This window comes from Micrasema longulum, unplaced genomic scaffold, assembly GCF_059751315.1.
Source record: "Micrasema longulum isolate JH-2025_06_02 unplaced genomic scaffold, ASM5975131v1 h1tg000607l, whole genome shotgun sequence".
NCBI lineage: Eukaryota > Metazoa > Arthropoda > Insecta > Trichoptera > Brachycentridae > Micrasema > Micrasema longulum.
Window position 1 is genome coordinate 291,846 of NW_028277803.1, and position 12,517 is coordinate 304,362.

Below are 12,517 nucleotides of genomic sequence, written 5' to 3' on the forward strand. Positions count from 1 at the left end.
CTTTTTTAGGAAGCATCGTTAGATATTCAGTGACAAAACAACAATATGGAAGAGATTATTTTTCAAAAAAGAGTATACCCAATCCATATTATACTCCAGAAGTCACAGATACTTCATATTTTGGTAAATATTAAATAGTTATATAATTATAAATAATTCTTTCTCTTTTATATAATATTTCAAACTTCCAATGATAACTCACTATGTAATCAGGATAAATTTTCGGAACATGTGTTGTACCTCCATAATTATGTTTGTAAATTTATTATAAGGTAGATTCACTTTAGCAGATTCGCCCAGTAAATAGGGCGTGTGCTTTAGTAATTGGACATGCTATAATAATAGTAAACTCTAAATACAATGAGGAACTTCAGCCCTACGGGAAATTGGATACAAAAAATGTTTTCTAACGCGGGGTAAAAATTAGAGCATTAAATTGTACGACAAAGTTTCTTGAAAATGTACAGAAAAAATAATAAAAAATACTTTGATAAAAACGCACTACTTTAAATGACGTCACTGGTTCATGTGAATCGACCTATGATCTGAGAGCTATGGAAGATTTCCGGTCTGCTTGTCGCTTCTGGACCAATAGGAAGAACTGAATGAAAATAAGCGGAAATGAACCTCTGACGTTACACGCGGAGTTATTTCAGAAATACAAAACTTTGAAAAATCGTAGCGCCGATAATACGATATATAAAATTTTTTTAAAATTTTTTTTGACTTAGTTTAACAGTCTATTAACAAATAAAAAATTCAAAAAAAAACACTGAACTTCCTCATTGTCAAAAATAAGTCAAGGTTTATTTTATGGTGGAGATAAATTTTTACATTTGCTTATTTTTGACAATTGCATTTAGAGCGTCCAATTATTACAGCAAGTTCAATTACTATAGCACCCACCCTAAGTGATTCATATCTTTGTATCCCTTGGAGATATAGATTCAAGAGTTTGCCATGAGGCCCATATACATTTTTCACTATCTTTATAAAAACTTTTTTATGTAAAAATGGTCAATTTGCAACAATATATTGTATTTTCAGGCTACAGCGTTGATTCTGGTAAATTTATTTCTGGACGCAGCAATTTATATGTGGCAGGGGCTCCAAGAGGTGCCGATTATAAAGGACAGGTATTCTGTTTTCTCAATTATAAATAATACATGTACATTTAAAAATAATTGTTTTTATCAAATTTATAAAGGTCGTATATTTATTCAATAATGTTTCTGCTTCACAAAATATAAGCACAAGACCTAGAATAAATATTAAATTTAAAAATTATGACGAAGGCGCCCACTGTAGTTTGTCTTCTTAGACATACATTTTTAATGTTCAATTAACATTATGTACAAAAAGTTAAACAAACAAATAAAAAAATAAATAGCAGCCTCCTAAAAGTTCATACCACTCTCACTCAGAAATCCTTCTATGTAATGAATCACTTTGGGGGTAAGTGAGGATAGGAGAGAAGTGGCATTTATAGGAAAATTTGTGTTGGTAAATTAAAAATAATTATTGTATCCTTCAGTTGTTGGGCAGCCAAAAAGTATGCGATCAGGCAATTCCATGTCTTGGCCACACTCGCACCATGGACTCTGAACTACTTTAATTTTAAATAAGTGACTGTTAGTGCAGCAGTGTCTAATTCTTAACCTACAAATGTTAGATACCAATCTTTGAGATAATTTTGCGGACTTAAACCAGGGTTGTGAAGGGATATGATTTTGCAAGCTTCTATAGTAAGAACCACCGCCTGTTTATTATAGATTCAATATTTTAAGGTATTTTTTTGTAGGGGTTGATTTTGTTAAAAGAATAATAAAACTATAATATCTTGTTTTAGGTTCTTCTATTTGACTTCCCGATTCGCGAGAACGCTCGCTATATAATATTTGCAATTCTGGAAGGGCACCAATTGGGGGAATATTTCGGGTCCACCATCGAAGCTATCGATATTAACCGAGACGGCCTCTCTGATCTGTTGGTGGGCGCTCCTCTGTACGCACAAAAACATTCCTCGGACCAGGGACGTGTGTATGTTTACATGAATCATGATAAGGTAAGTTTGAAGTTTATGTTTTTATTGATGAATAAAAATAGAGAATTTAAAAAATATATGTATGGAAGCCTAGCAATCAAAGGGTTTATGTGACCTGTCAATGACTAGTTTAAGTAGCTAAATTCACTATTCTGTCTATGTTTGAACATCTGTATTTTCGAATTATTCAATTAGACACTATACTCTTTCTCTGTGTCCAGCCGGATAAAGAATACAGTTCTGTGTGTGAAATAGAACCAGATCCATGGACGAGTGTTTTCGATTCAATGGCTGCTGTCGGGTAAAAATTCTGAATAAGAAAATCGAGTGTAAAGGTAAGTCCGCCTCGTTGTGAAGTGGTAGACGCATTCGCCTACGGGGGGTTTAGGGGTTTCAAACCCCTCCCCCCCGTCAAAAAGCAGTTTACATTGGATATTAATTTTGATAATCCCATAGATGCCTGCTCTTAATGTTTTACCATTACCTTAAAATATGAGATAATTAAAATCAGGTCGTGGTCCCTCGGCTAGTTTCGCGGATCTCACGGATCAGAGGTTCGAGGTTCAAACCCTTATTTTACCCATCTTGGTTCCCATTTCATTTTCGATCGTGAGTCATCTACAACTCGTTGAAAATGGTACCCAAAATTATAAGAACGCAAATGCGTATTTCTGAAAACAAAGATAGGCTGAAGTACAATGCTAGGTTCTCACCAAGCCATCCTATGTGCCTCTAGAACACCCCCCATGTGGAAGTTATAAATACGCCCGAACGACTACCATTACTAAGATCCTGGGTTTGATTCCTGGCAGGGTGAAATATTGATTGTAAGGGTTGTTAAAACTGCAATATTTCATAATTCCTGGACTGGCACTTGTAGTGTAAGATTATTCACCTTACCTTTATGTGACAGATGATCAAAATACGCTTTGTTTCGTTTAGGAATGCAATGCTCTATGCACCTCTGGGTGTGGAACGGGGAATGATGATGATGTATTTACTAATAATTAAACGTACTCAAAATGTTAGTGATTTGATGGAATTTTATAACAGGCCAATATGGTGGAGCAGCAAGTTACTATCGGCGGCAGCCTTCAGAGTGGTGCGAGATTTGGCAGCTCTATTGCTTCTATTGGCGATATTAATAATGATGGATTTAATGGTAAATTTTTTTAATATTTTTCTGTTACAAGGGTAAAATAACTGTTTAAAAAAGCATTACTTAACTCACCTAACACATTTTCATCTTTACTGCCTAAAAGACTTCTGTTATTTTTTTGTCTAAAATATTTTGACATGACAATATTCTATTTTAAATTAAACTAACAATTTTTTTTTCAATTACTTTTTTTAATGTCTTTAAGTATGTAATTTGGGCACATCTAAATGTTTTTTCTTTGTCGGCGATACTGCAATACCACGTAACCTCAATTTTTTTCTGCATAAATTTATAAATTAGTTCTAGGGAGTAAGAGCTATTAGTTTTTAATTATTTATATTTTTGCTCTTAATAATGATAATTGTTCTAATACCCCAGCGGTGTTTTTAGTTTATTAAACATCGTATGTTAAAAATGCTTTTTTTCATAGAACTTTTTCAGTGTACAATACAAAATTTAAAGATATAGACTACACAAACATCACTCAAACAATTTACACTAAAAATACATTATGTAATTTAGTAGACATTATAATAATAAATATGTACATCTCCCTTCCCCTCCTTATCCTCTCTTCAAGCATGCTTGTCCTAATCCCACCTAATTTACAATAACTTACTGTTCTTAATAAAATATAAAAAATTCTTTGATTATTGAAAAATATTTACGAGTACATGAAAATTATATTTTTATATGTATAAACTTATATGTATTTATTTGATATGTAATATATTTTCTTCACTAACTTTGTATACTTTGTGAAAATCTGTTATTAGTTCTGAGTTTATACACTATATCTGTTTGTTTACTATAAATATGTATGTAGAACCGTTGATTTCCCAAATAAAATAAAATAATTAATATATTAACTGAAAACTTTTTAGATTCTTCTGTAAAAATACAAAATTGATAGTTACACGGTATTGCAGTATCATCGACGATATATTACCTGCTGACATTTTTTTTTTCTGGTGGCATTTCGAACCTCACTGCAGTGTTCATCTTCAAAGCAGATGTATTAAAAATACGTACACTTTAACTGTTTTGCTTGTATCTCATTATGACGTAAAAAGCAGAGTGAATAATTTTAAAAATTAACAATATTTAAAACAATTTATCAACGTAATCATGCATATTATTACAATGTACTGCAAAAATGCTTAATTTTAATTGTGTAATAATGATATTTGTTATCTAATTTCCTGGTAAATATGATTTTTTTATCTGAGACACAATGACAATTACATCTATAGGTATATCCTGCCCGGTTTATCTCTGTTTTCCCAACATTTCTCTGTGAATTAATTGCTATCTTTTGTAAATAAACTTTCAGTAAAATGTGTGTTCAAAATGTACAGATATGTGTTTATTTTTATTGCTTGATAATAAAGGGGTCTAGTGAAGTATTTATGTACTTTAGTACAATTATTTTATTCAGGGGAAAATTTATTAACTTTTCATAAAAGAATCATGTATTTCATTAAATTTTATATCAATTTCATATATTATTGTCATCACTTCTAAATCTATTTTTGCCAACAACATATAATTAAATAGACACATTACAAGCAAATAGAAGAAGCGTAGAATCATATTTGAATACATCGGACTGTGTCCAAAAATCCCCCCACTTTGCCCCAGTTTCGCCGCGCGCATTAGTGAAGTCGCCGCGTAATGTTGGCAGATGGGAAAAAGTAGAATCATAACACAAATGTAAGAAAAAAAAAAGAAGCAATTTGTTAATTTCCCTAAAATGTTAATTGTGCATGCGGAAACATTAATTGACACAACAGAGTAGATAAGTAAAGGGTCATTTAATAAGAGTTATTGAATTAATGAACTTTGAACTTAAAATATAAAACAAATTTATTTTACATAAAACGGGTATTTTTATATCATGTTAAATAATATTTGATGTTTTAAAGATAATGTTGGCCAAATGTCCACCACGGCGTTGTTTAATCCGAGATCCAATTTTCATTATTTTCTTGTTAGATGAGCAAAGTAGGGTAATTTTTTTTTACTATCTTGGCAACACTAACGAAATGTCCATTTTGTTTTCTTTGACAATCTAATAGATGGAAAAATAATTCAATTATTAAGTAATGCATTCCTACTTACCCATGCATTTGCTAATTACACATGAAATGTGATCTCATCCTGTTTCTTAAAGATCCCAGCAGTATTTCTACATTTTACAACGACACAACACGGCATAGTTGAATTCAAATTGGGAGCTGCGTACTGAGCGGCGTCTACAAAGAAACTAATGGGTCAAAATGTAAAAAAAACTCTTTTAAGAGTAGTTTAGTCGCCTTCTGTTTGATGCGTGTATGCGGTTTCTGGACTATTCTTAATTCTATGTAGTTGGCTTTTCAATTCGTGGGTCTAATCTTTCATTTTCTAAGGGTCCTTCACCCTTATAAGCGTGATGCTACACAGGAAAATGCCATTGTGAGTGATGAGAAAATGCTTTTATTACTGCAACTGTGAAAAACAAAACAGATATATAATTTGTTAGAAAAATATTATTTGTTGAATGTTAAGATTAGTAATATTTTCAAAGTTCATTTTTCACAATTCGTTGCTATGGTAATAAGTCACAGAGCCGAGCATATCATAGATTCAGTTGGTACAAAGGCGAGAGCGGAGAATTATGTGTAATCGTATAAAAATAGTTTAAAAAAATTTAATATAGTAGACATGCAATAGCCCAATCTTTGGATAACTTTGAGAAATCTTGGCAGAAAAAGAAAAAAATTTAAACTTAACCATGAATTAAAAATGCATGAAAAAGTTCTTTCAATAAAGTAAACATACATATTTATTCATTTTAAATTAAGTTGCAGTTTACATAATACATATTCATGAACTTACTATGGCTTTTTAGGTTGTATCCATGTTAAGCAAAAATAATAATAATATCTGTCAATAGTTTTAAGAACTGGTGGGCTTTCTAATTAAAATAATATTTCTTGTAATGAGGGTTATGTATTTGATAGGCGTACTTATTTGATATAGATACATTTTATTACATTTATTACTAGTTTCTTTCATTGATTATTGGTAATACATTGTTTCAGATGTGGCTATAGGAGCACCGTATGAAAATAATGGGGATGGTGCAGTTTACATATATTTGGGGGCAGCAAATGGATTGAACCCAAACTATACACAACGCATTTCCATGAATGACATGCGAGGATTTGGAATCAGTATTTCCAAAGCTGTCGATATTGATTCCAACTCGTGTAATGGTGGGTATTCAAAATATAAACATGATCTTGACTATCAAAACACATTCATCTTAATAATTTATCAATTCGTTAATATTAAAAATATTTTTTTTAATTAATGAGCATATTTTAAGTATTTACTTTAAAAAATAATATAAAAAAAACAACATGTCTTTGTATTTTTAATTTTTTATTCAATCCCGTTCTTTCATTAAGCAAACTTGTTTCTTTGCTTCCTATCGTAGCATTGTCTAACCAAAATAATCTAGCTTACTTTTTAAGTACGTCTTTCATGCACAGAAAAAATATCGATTTTAGCACATGTACAATTCAAGTTCACTTTTTACCATGATGCCCTAGCACTAGCTAAATTATATTTTCAGAGTTACTCTTTTATAAATAAGAGTAGTTTTTAAGATATGTTGTAGAATATTTTAGGTTAGAAAAATTTTTTAGGGCCCTTAAAAATTAGTTGAAAAATTAAGTTTGCAGATTTTTTTCTAAAGATTATTTTTTATTTGGAATCAAATCCAATAACAACTCAAAACTGTATTGTAGAATAAAAAGCTTACTATTGAGCTACTTGAAAAAAAATCGCTCGTAGACTTAGTAGTTTGGCTACACTTAGCATATCCAGCCTAAAATCGGATTTTGAATAACTTTTAAACGACTGAATATCGCGGAACATACATGGGGGTTAAATCGATTGGCATTGAAGTCTCCCATCGCTCTGCCACCGACGATCCACCCTCCCAGTTACACCGTGTGCAAAGAAATTTCAATATTTCTGTACATATTGTTTGTTTACCCAATAAAATAAATAAATATATTTTCATTTTTCACAGATTTGGCAATAGGTGCATATGAGAGTGCAAAAGCTGTGTTACTGCGATGTCACCCATCTATTGATGTTGTATCCACAATGGAAGCTTTCCCATCAGAATTATCCTTAGAATCCACCAATTTCACTGCTAAAATATGCTTTAAGTTTATTGGAGCCGTTCAATTTTTGGCAGGTAATGTGTAACTAACAATAACTGAGTTTAACTTATGTAAATTATTTTTAAATCACACTGTTTTTAACATTTTATTCAAAAGAGTAAACAAACACTACTTCACTAAAGACATCGAGCTACTGGAAAAAGTTCAAATATGTGCTACAAAAATCCCCAAATTACTCAACAACAAAAAAAGGTCCCTCGTCCTTAATTCCACCTCAATCCCAAGAAAACTTCCTTTCCAGCAGGGTAGTTTCAGACTGGAATAAATTGCCAAGTCTAGTTGTCCATTCCATTTCAGTCAACCAGTTAAAAAACCGTTTGGATGCTTTTTTGAAGGAAGAAGTACGCAGACAAAAAGCAGTACACGAGATTTAGACCTTATAAGCACACCATCAAAGACTATTTGCCTATAACTAATAATAATAATAAATAATAATAATAAAAATAATAAAACAGTATTCTGCCACCGTATTAACAATATTCAAAATATATTAAACCTACCTACCAGTGTATTGATTATTTGTCAGAAGATTTGACAAGATGGCCGTTCAAAAAAATATTATTTTTAAAAATTGTAAGTTGATTACCAAAATTGAAGACATTAAAAAAAATCATTATGACGTAATATTAAAAAAATGGAACAATCTTAAAAACAATTATTATTGGATTTTTAATACTCTTGGCGCTTTATCTATTATTGATTATTGGGGTTCCCTTCTCTAATAATTTACCACTCATATTTTAAATATCTGTCTATCAGAATAAGAAGATACTATGCATCCAATTTAAAAGAAAATCCTTAATATTTTGTTTGAAATGCATACACAATAAGACCACACTTATAATATGACAATCGCATCCAAAAATGTTATTTTTAACCAAAATATTGTATAAAAGGTGTGATGATTTATTGATTCCAATGAAAAATACTAGAACATTTATGGTTAAGATAAATATATTATATACAATATACATAAGTACTGGTTGAATGACATTTTAAAATTTGTGATTGATATTTTTCAGAAATAGCAGTTAATCTCGAAGTTGATCGGGAATACAATATTGCTAAACTTGAGAATCCCAATGATAAAACTTATAATGTTATGGGGAAGCTTGGTCTTATTTACTGCAAAGAATCGATTATCCTCATTGATGTAAGAATTTTTCAATTGTTATACAGAAATATTTAAAATATCATCAAATAAACATTTTATCTCCCAATACAAAATGTGTATTTGAGTACCCTAAAGTAATTTTTTACCTTGCAGTTGCATGTATTTTTTATTTATTAAACAGTTTACGAAATACCTTACAGGGTATAATATATCTTAATGCAAATAAAAATAAATATGTTTTCAATCCCCCATTTATTTTTTTATCTCCCCCATTTATTTTTACATCAAGCAAGAAATTCTAAAAGAGATATTACTCAGTGCAATTAAACCTTTGCGTCATATAATATATGAATATTTATACACTTTGTTCCCTTATCTGCATCACTTGAAAAATTAAAATGAACACATAAAAAATACATTGTCGAAGCAAAAACTCACTATATAAAAAATATTTTTTCTACCATTTAAAAAAAAATCTAATTATAAGTATTTTTAATATAATGCAATTAGTGAACTTTTGCTTGGGACTGACAGTAAATAAATGTTTTTTTCTCTTACGACAATTGCTTGATAGTTAATTATATATTATTTGGAATCTTGGTTATTTCGGTAATCAAATAGCAGAAGATTAAATCTGTCATTTAAAAAAGTGTAGACATTATTTATTAGTTTTAAAAATCTATACAATCAACGATGTTCATAAAAAATCCAATGCAGTTTGTTTTTTTAAATAATTTAATACAGTAGAACTCCTTTTATCCGAACTTCAGTCATCCAGATTGCCAAATATCATAATCGTTCTCAGGAAATAAAATATAATGGTATTATTACAAATAAAAAAGGGCACTGACGGCCGGTGCATTTCTTCGTCAGAGCAATTCGCTCTGCTGAACATGTTTAAGTAAGTGTTTATGTGATAATGTCTGGCACTCATTGATCTGGATAGTTGGAGTTTTACTGTACTTGCATCTCTAAGGAAGGGGTAATGTTTTATCACAAGACATTGAATTGGATACTTATAAAACAGGAAAGCATACTTAATAAAAACATTAGTTGTGTCTCCTGTGATATGACTACAAATTATATTCTTATAAAAAATTGCATATTTTTAATTATGTGCTTCAATGTTTTTTTTTAAATAAACATGTTATTTTTTTCAGTCAAATAGTACTGATTTCTCTCGGCCAATTGACGTTCATATGAATTTCGATCTCAGAAAAAATCCAACTGTTGGTGAGTTTATTTGCATTCGTATTGTGTTTTACCTTTAATTTAATTTTCGAGTTATAAATAATATCTGTAAAAATATATGTAAAATGAGACTATCATAAGCAGAAGTTTGAAATCCTTCTTTTAAAACCCTGTTTTTTTTCAATTTAATTTAATCAAAGCTGTATTTACCTACATGTTTATCAAAAGTAACTGTATATATTAATGATTTTATGCATATTAAAATAAAAAATTGTATACCTACAGAAATTGAATATGAATGTGAACTATTGTTTTAAAATCTATGGCAGGCTAGATAGAATCTCTAATCGGGCCGTAATTTGTCCATGCCTTACTGATTATTCTTATTTATTTTTAGATACTTATTTTTGTGAGAAATGTGCCGTGCTTCGACCTTCAACAAAACGCGATGCCTTACTTCGAGTGCCATTTGCCACGGGATGTGGCGACGACCAGATTTGTCAACCAGACCTCAAGTTAAGCGTCAAACCTCTGATCAAGTAAGAAAAAAAATCCATTACTTGCCCTGCCTGAAGTGATGGGAAAATAGAAACTAAGGATGTCTAGTTGTCTAGGGATGAAGCTGTTGGGAATATGAATGTCTAGACATTTATAGGGATAATGATCTGTCATCGGCTGGGTTAAATGATCATTTTACTGCTGAATAACATTCACCATTCTGCCTATAGGTAGTTGACTTCCATATTCTCGTATGTAATTTTTTCAATTCTGTAAATATATATTTTTTTTAATAAACATTCCCATGCTTGTTGATTTATTATAGAGAATGGAAATATGGAGAAAACTAATGACATCTGTTGTTAAAAGGTGTAAGTTTTCTGAAGATTTCAGTTGTCTGTAAAGTAAAATCGAATTTCCTGTATGAAAATGCGTATATTTATATGAAACTTTGAAGTATTGTCGTCGGAAACATGTAATTGAACATGTCTAAAAATATATTTTACATAAATATTCACAATTGAATATAACTCTACTTCCCATTGTAATACGGGCCCAGTGACCAAGCATGGTAGGTGAAAGCGCCAACAACTACTGCAGAAACGGACTTATCTTTACTCCATTTCCTTTTTTAGAATTTTTACCTGAAAGTAGCCACTATGTTGAAAACACTCATCGAGGGTTCTGGTTCTATTTCATACACAGAACTATCTTCATTCACTTGGCCACGAAAGGTGTGTGTAAAGTGAGCTCATAAACCAATCAATCAAAAACCCTGTTAATTTCTAGATTTCTATGGAAAGATTTATTTTTCAATACTTATATAAAATTCCAATACTTATATACTGTCTCAGTCAGGTTTGTAATAGTTTTTCAGATTTTTTAACTAATATTTCTTTGTGAGTATTCAATGTATCACCTATCTTTAAATCATTTTAGTTTGTAGTTGTAAATGTAATTTATTTTATTACGTTGTTGATTATAGGTCTCCCTACACCATCGGTTCAAGTCCAAGTATTGGACTCAATATACGCATCTGGAATGTGGGCGAACCAGCCTTTCTCACGCGAGTTGAGTTCACTCCTCCCTCTGCTATTCCCCTGCTGAGAGTTCCACACCGCTGTCACCTTGTGGAGTCTCTTCTCACCTGTGATCTCGCAAACCCCTTATCTACTGATTCTGAGGTAACATTTTTTGCACTTCGATTGTCATTTTGACCGATCAGTGATTACATTGCAGATGAGCAAATATGTAGTCCTTACATGAGAGCAAAAATACTCTTTCTTTTTAATAGATAGTTCAACTAAGCATTTTATTCATTATATTTTCCATGGTCACTAAGCAAAAGCACTTTATTATCCACTTGATTTTTTCATGCTATTAAATCACAATTGCTAAATATTTCAACAGATAATTAAATTTCAATAAAGAAATATGTAAGTCTAGGCATTTACAAGGCTACAACTTGTCACTGGCTGGTTCATGTGATAATTTCACGGTTCTGATTATATTTGAACATCCATATTTCTTACATTCTTGCTAGCAGCCCCTTTTTTATTTGCTTTTCACTTGCTTAGTTTTAATCATTTTTTAAGTGACAAATTTGGGAGAAAATTTTCCTAAGGAGGGGGGATTTAAATATGTAGATATTTTTGCTGGTTTTTTCAAAACATGTTTTGTATATTATTTTATTTTATTAACATAAACGGCAAATCTGCCTTTTACAAATATTTATAATATTAACATATTTGGCTTAATATTTTTTTTTTTTCAAAAACATGAATATTAAAAACAAGATTTTAAAAAAAAATCACACCAAAAATCATAAAAGATTTATATAAAAAAAATAACCTAAAAATTATACAGCATATTCAGTAGAAAGTTTAAATAATAAAACATTCTACAGTAAAACTACAAGAAAATCATAAGTACTGTTTCACACAGCCAGGCAAAATGAACAAAAAATTGTATATGAAATGCATGAATAAATAAATATAATTACCATTCACCATCTTTGAAAAAGTTCAAAAGGTTTGTTCTATAGGAACAATACCCTACACTAAATATATCAGATACGTGGGAATAACTATTGCCGAGTTCATGAAGTCTATTTAATACCGCATTACAAGTATACACTGTCCGTTTGTTGCTACAAAACGGTGGCACCTGTCTAGTCATTCTCCCAAGCACCCTGAAGTTGATGAGAGATAACAGTTCAGGGCAATCCCATATTGAATTTACAATTTTGAGTTAAATTAAATATTATGAGTTTA

The 12,517-nt window shown here is 30.6% G+C and overlaps 1 protein-coding gene across 5 annotated transcripts in view; it reads left to right on the plus strand.

Moving 5' to 3' along the window:
* Positions 1-12,517, plus strand: part of LOC148280203 (integrin alpha-PS3-like) — a 42,154-nt gene that overhangs the window by 21,184 nt on the left and 8,453 nt on the right. For all 5 annotated transcript variants that reach the window (XM_088228752.1, XM_088228751.1, XM_088228750.1 and 2 more), the window contains exons 7-16: positions 10-123; positions 1,048-1,136; positions 1,850-2,065; positions 3,098-3,206; positions 6,287-6,460; positions 7,285-7,455; positions 8,464-8,594; positions 9,716-9,788; positions 10,144-10,285; positions 11,230-11,428. In XM_088228752.1, coding sequence (XP_088084878.1) covers positions 10-123; positions 1,048-1,136; positions 1,850-2,065; positions 3,098-3,206; positions 6,287-6,460; positions 7,285-7,455; positions 8,464-8,594; positions 9,716-9,788; positions 10,144-10,285; positions 11,230-11,428 — 1,418 coding nt within the window. The remainder of the gene's footprint in view (positions 1-9; positions 124-1,047; positions 1,137-1,849; positions 2,066-3,097; positions 3,207-6,286; positions 6,461-7,284; positions 7,456-8,463; positions 8,595-9,715; positions 9,789-10,143; positions 10,286-11,229; positions 11,429-12,517) is intronic.